Below are 6,502 nucleotides of genomic sequence, written 5' to 3' on the forward strand. Positions count from 1 at the left end.
CTCTTTTTATATCAGTTTTAATCCGTTTCAAAATAAATGGCATATTTTTAAATTTGAAAATACTTTAACTTTAAACTATTCATTTTACTCGTTTTACCCTTGATTAGAAGCTTTTATAACCATACAAATGTCATGGCCCCACAAAATTTTTACCCATTTAGCTTTTACGACCACAAGTTACAATTTTTTTTTTAATTTTTTAATTTTGTGTCGAGTATCTTATCTAAATTTATAACGGATTGACTCTCTATTATATATTTATAGTAACTGGACCACAGTTTCATTCGCCAACTATAGCTATCTTTACCTTCCGTTACCTACTTTGCTTCCACTAAGGAGGCACGTATTTAACTTGTCTACTACTACTTGCTTTCTTAGTGGCCCCTTTGATTGAAATAATTTTAGTCTCTAGTTGCATACATTTCTGCTGTTTTTGAGCTGTCGGAATAGTGTTTTATGACTTATCTTTTTCTGGGGTTTTATCTTTCAAGATTATTCAAAATCTTGTTTTGCATTTTCTGAGCTTTTAAATAAAAATTTATTTGCTTGGTCTATGGGTTTGTGGAGAATATTTGAGGTTATGGAGCTGAATATTCAACATGGTTCTTGTGTTGAAGAGTGAAGGAGCAAATTGGGTTCCTCAGTTTATGTGAAATTATTCAATTCTTGAAAAAAAAAATGGAATCTTGGAGCTATGTGTCCGGGGGTAAGGGTTTTGTGTCTGAGGAAACAATTAGGTGCATTAAGCTCCCGTTATGCGCGGGGTCTCGTGAAGGTCCGGAACCCAAAGAATGTGTTTCTATAGATGATGGAATTTCCCTCGGGCAAAATAGAACAAGTGGTTGGGAATTGAACACACCATGCAGCTGGGGAAACAGTATGGGATGCTTAAGTAATCAAGAAGGAGGTGAAAAACAAGATTTTGCTGAAATGGGGTATCAAGATTTGATGAGAAAATCTTTGCCCAACAACCAAATTAAAGATGCAATGAGTAGTAAGGTTGGTGGTCAAAGATCTTTTGTTTCTATTAGAGTTCCTCACAATTCATTTTCTGGTGAAGATGAGTCAAGTTCAGTTGTGGAATCAAATTGTAAAGATTCATCACTAATTGATTTGAAGCTTGGGAGTTTCAAGTCTCCTAATATTATACCAAATTTGTCTTCAACTGTTCCAGCTAAGAGAAATAGAGCTGGAGGTTTGAGTTCTCATACCCCATTTTGCCAAGTTCAAGGTTGTGGGAAGGATCTAAGTTCCTGTAAAGATTACCACAAGAGGCATAAAGTATGTGAAGTTCACTCAAAAACTGCTAAGGTTATTGTAAAAGGCATTGAGCAGAGGTTTTGTCAGCAATGTAGCAGGTTTCAATTCCCAGTTCTCATCACTCTGTCCTTAAATTCTGTTTATTACTGTTTAGAACTGAAATGGAGTTTTGGCGTAACTAGTAAAGTTGTTGTTATGTGACCGGGGGTCACGGGTTTGAGCCGTGGAAACAGTCTCTAGCAGAAATGCAGGATAAGGCTGTGTACAATAGACCCTTGTGGTCTGACCCTTCCCGGATCCCGTGCATAGTGGGAGCTCAGTGCGCACTGGGCTGCTTAGAATTATGAGAAAGGAAAATATTTTCTGTAAGCCAATCTTAGTGCAATCCGTACATTTTCCCCAAAAGTAGAAGGTACTTGTGTCTTGAATTTGATAAATATTGTACCATTTCTTCTGGTACAGATTTCTGAACCTCTGTGAACAAGTTGATTGATCTTAGCTTCTTTATTTCCAATGCCGTATAAAATTCAAATGCTACCCTTGTTTTTATTTATGCTGTTGCTAGTCAACTGAGGTGTTCCCTTTATCAAAAGAAAAAGAAAAGAAGCACATATATGTTCTCTCAGAGTTAACGGATATCATTGTTGGTTCTGAACTTGTAGGTTTCATTTGTTAGCTGAATTTGATGATGGAAAACGCAGCTGCCGCAAACGTCTTGCTGGTCATAACGAGCGGCGGAGGAAGCCTCAAACAGGTCTGCATTCTGGCAGAGCAGGAAGACTCTTTCAATCATATGCTGGTAAAAGTAGTTCTTCAATCTATTTATCATAGTCCCTCTCCCTGATATGCTAAACTTTAAGATGCATGACTATTAGGATTCTACTGGTTTACTGTATTTCATTCATTGGCTCAGATAATGCATTCCTTATTAATTTATAGTATCCTGATACAATGGCTTCATTTACCAGTGATTGCTTCCTGGAAACACCATATGTTTCTGTTAGGATTTGTCCTGATTTTTTTTTAACCATGATTGGACTTTCCTTTTACTTGAAGAAGTGGCAGAATATTTATCATAATTAATTTTACTTTTCCTGAAAGGTAATATCGATCTCTTCCATATTTGACAGATCAGGAAAAAGGTTGTGAACCTCTATAAATGAGGATCCCTCCTTCACACAACACAAGAGTATCCACAATGTACTCCTTTAGTGTTTTGAGAGTCTTGGTTAGGGGGGAATTTCTCTCTCGATATTCCAGTACTCTCTTTTATGTTAGTAGATTCTTTTTATGAATGTAGATTAATTGACCAAACCCCACTATAATATCCTCTTTTAGTATAATCCTCTTTGTTTGATTTATTATCGCTAAGGTTTGCTTTGTTAGATTCTACATGACGCCATGTTATTTTGATCCTAACAATTTCGTATAGGTTTAAAATTGCTGAACTATGTCGACAACGACAAGACATGTTCCTGAAATCATTAATTATACACATAACAGGTATTGTCTTGCTGTTTAATAATGGTAAAAAGGGAGGAGGAGCATGTATAATTATCTATAGAGCTTAGGTACTTCCACAGATTCCTCTGCATCTATTTTCTTTTATGCCTAAAGGATATTGTCACTGAGATTTGGACGTAAAGGAGAAAGAGGAGAACTACTAGTGCATAGCTGAATTTGATAAAAACCAGGATGTATTTTACTCATTTTCACCTCTTACTGTTGGAAACACTTCGATATCTCTTGAGTTAATTTGCTTCAAAGGGAAACCTGTGCTGTTTTGGTAACACTCTTTAGGTTCTCTGCAGGTACAAGGTTTCAAGGAACTCCTTTTGCAACATCATCCTTCATTTGCCAAGATATACTCGGCAGTGGCCTTCTTCATCAACCAAAACACGATTTGCACGACTGGTATAAGAATGTAAAGGTTGAACATAGCTCTGATTACAGCCCTCAACTAACCATGCCTTTTACAAACGGACATTCACAACCTAGACCCCTTTTCAGTACTTCATATCATACCGACAAACACTGTCCAGCTCTCCATGATGAAGGAATAACAGCTATAACAAGAAGCAAAAATAATGTGAGTAGCAACTCATATCTAAATGATATTGAAGGATCAGATTTTGTTTCCCGTTCTCTGTTCCACAGCACCTCAATTGGGAGCGAAGTCTTGAATGTTATGGATTTGGCCTCAACTTTTCAAGGGATATCAAGTTCTGGCTGTGCTCTCTCTCTTCTGTCATCTCAATCACAAGGCTCGTCAAATTACTCATCTGTAGTTCCTAATTCTCACCACCTTATTGCACCTAGCGATAATGCCCATTACAATGTGACACAGACATCTGAAAAGTTCCCAGGGATGAGCCTGAAGGATTCAACAAGTAATGCGTCCGGTATATTCAATATATCCGGAGCAATTTCTGCAGAGGGTCGCTTGGAACAGATACTAAGAAACAACTGTGGCATCAACGGGAGTATTCATGGATCAGATTATGTGAACACCAAGAATCTACTTTCTTGTCAAGATGGTCCCACTATTGATTTGCTTCAGTTATCGTCACAACTTCATCGAGTGGAGCATCAAAGACATTCCATGAAATGAAACAAAATGGCGACACTTTTTCCGGCTTCTGAATCACTTGAGCAGGTAACTGAATAATATGCCTACCACAAATGAGAGTTCTATTATGTTTCCGGGTGAAGTATGTAAGATTTTCTTTTTTGCTCAGCGATAACATTGAAGCATAACTGGATAAATATCAGGTATACCACTTAACTACATTATATGGCCAATCCAAAATCTCCAGGACATAGTTTTAAGCAGACGATGTGATCTTAAAGCAATAATTCTTCTTTGCTTGAAAATTTTGTAAAGATACCATCAGAGGTTGGTAATTAAAAATCTGCTAATTGCCATTGTCCCTTAGATATTCTATGCGCGCTCTGCAAACTCTCTCCTTGCAAAGTAACATTCGCTTGTTATGTTTATGTTCTTACCATAAAAGTTATTGATATCTGCAGATACAAACGTATGGACTGAAGTTGATATAGATGTCTCTTGACTTGTGCAGTAACTGGGGCAACAAGCAGTCAGCCTTTCCAGCTAAACAGAGGTTGGATTTGTATGAAGCAAGTGTACTAGGAACCTTCATGTTTTATCTATTGTTTTTTTCATTATGTGATGCCGACCACTCTGTCCCACTTGTGAGATCACATTGGGTATATTGTTGTTGATGCATACCATTGTTCTAGGCAACAATCTCATTCAATAATAATGTGTCGTCGTTTCTATGATGAATACCAAATATAATCATTTGTTATTACTAGTCAGGTTCGTTTATATATGTATTAGACAATGCATCCCATTGTGTATATTATTCGTATCGTTAGGAATTTTTTTTTTTTTTTTTTTGGCTTTATAAAAATAGTTCAAAGAACCACTTTTCAAATACTCAAAAACAATGCTCGCTACCTCTAATGTTCGAGAACTATAAAACAAAATTTGTCGATCATGTATACTATCAATTTTCAAACTCACCACAATATGAGAATGCGAACGAATGGGGTGAATAATCTCACATTGGATATTGTTCCGATACGCTTGTGTTTCAGGAAATCAAACCGAAGTCAATTCATTCAACAATGCCCCCTCGGGACATTTTGTATTGGATTTTGCCAACATCGTTTCACCTTTGATTGAGAGCTATAAGGTCTAAATATTCTTGATAATATTGAAGGTAGTAAGAGTTTACGGTGGGTGGAAAAGCAGGATGGGACCCCTTGGTTACTACCATCATTTCAAAGATTTTTTTATTCAAAAGGATGGAGAATAAATAGCTTATTCATAATCTTATAGGCCCCGCACCGCTTCATTCAATTGCTCTGTCATAATATCAGATGATTTTTATTCTCTTTGCATGAGAAAAAAAGAATAATATGGGAGAAAGGATGAGAAACGGAAAAAAAACGCAGAAGTTTCTGTTTCATGTAGAATATATATTGAACTTGAGTATTCCCGCCTGTCACGCGGGTAACCCGGGTTCGATCCCCGGCAACGGCGTTTCTTTTTGCTGATTTGGAATCACTGACTACTGAAACATTGGCTCCTTAATTTTGGGATAATACCACAGAAGAATTCTCGTTAAACCTGGTTCAATTTGTGACTTACCAACCAAAGTTATATTATGTTTGTATTATTTCCTGACTTTTTTTTATCAAGAAAAAAATGACAAAATAGTACATGTGAGTTATTCCAACAATAATAGTCACATGATCATATACAATGATTATTTTTTTTTTTTTTTTTAAATTTCTCTTCTTTATTTCTCCCACATGAGTTAATACATTGTATTCTGATGATCTGCATAACATGATACATGTATAAGTCCATGTACAATTTCTGATTCACCCACCAAAATTATAAGTATTTTGTTTGAATTATTTCTTGAAATTTTTTATCGAGAAAAAATACAAAAAGTAGATGTGATTTTTTGTTCTTACAAATAACACCGACATGATCATATACAATGTGTGTGTGTATATATATATATATATATATATATATATATATATATATATATATATATATATATATATAATGATCACTAATTGATACATGTACAACTCCATGTAACTAGAACGTCTAAGTTAATTAATTTAATTTTTTTTGCATTAGGTCACAACCTAATTAATACCTTGTCTTAAATTCGTCCCTTCTAGTACCCGAATTAAGTATTACTAATAGTATCACTAATTGCTTGCCTTTTTTCCCCTCCAATAGTGGCATAAAAATGTAGGCTCGTGTTTAATGGTTAAATTTAGAATATGGCATGCATATCTCACACAAAACAAATTAAGAAAATTTAGACGTAGTTGTGTTTTTTTATGTGGAAGCAAAATTATTAATACTGTATTATTTTTAGGATTATCAAAAGAAATAGTAAATAATGCTTATAAACAATATTGTTCAATCATTTCAGCAAATATTGGTTCTGTATATCGTTAATGAGATGATAATCTAATTAATTCTATGCATATATAACCCAAATTTCATCTCTTAATCACGAATTACACAGAAGAAGAAGTCTAATTTTGTGTTTATATGTTAGAGTTCTAACATTGTCTTTTTTTAAAAGAAAAAACATTAGACTATTGATAAAAATATAAAAGAAAAAGAAAAACCCTTGTTATTTTGGTTCGACCTTATTAATTAGCCTATATTAGTAATAGAATA

The 6,502-nt window shown here is 34.9% G+C and overlaps 1 protein-coding gene across 3 annotated transcripts; it reads left to right on the forward strand.

Annotated features, from left to right (window-relative positions):
- The first annotated feature begins 296 nt into the window (after positions 1 to 296).
- On the forward strand, positions 297 to 4,592 carry LOC104108435 (squamosa promoter-binding-like protein 6). 3 transcript variants are annotated; one of them, XM_009617471.4, is made up of 4 exons: positions 297 to 1,358; positions 1,923 to 2,059; positions 3,072 to 3,916; positions 4,341 to 4,592. In XM_009617471.4, the coding sequence occupies exons 1-3, from the start codon at positions 679 to 681 to the stop codon at positions 3,869 to 3,871; spliced, it is 1,617 nt and encodes a 538-aa protein (XP_009615766.1). In that variant the 5' UTR covers positions 297 to 678; the 3' UTR covers positions 3,872 to 3,916; positions 4,341 to 4,592. The 3 variants fall into 3 exon arrangements, with proteins under 3 accessions (XP_009615766.1, XP_018630442.1, XP_009615765.1); XM_018774926.3 differs by lacking the exon at positions 4,341 to 4,592 and adding an exon at positions 3,999 to 4,282; XM_009617470.4 differs by having other exon boundaries at positions 298 to 1,358; positions 4,291 to 4,592.
- The last annotated feature ends 1,910 nt before the right edge of the window (positions 4,593 to 6,502 follow it).

The sequence above is a fragment of the Nicotiana tomentosiformis genome, chromosome 12 (genome assembly GCF_000390325.3).
Source record: "Nicotiana tomentosiformis chromosome 12, ASM39032v3, whole genome shotgun sequence".
In the NCBI taxonomy this organism is placed as follows: domain Eukaryota; kingdom Viridiplantae; phylum Streptophyta; class Magnoliopsida; order Solanales; family Solanaceae; genus Nicotiana; species Nicotiana tomentosiformis.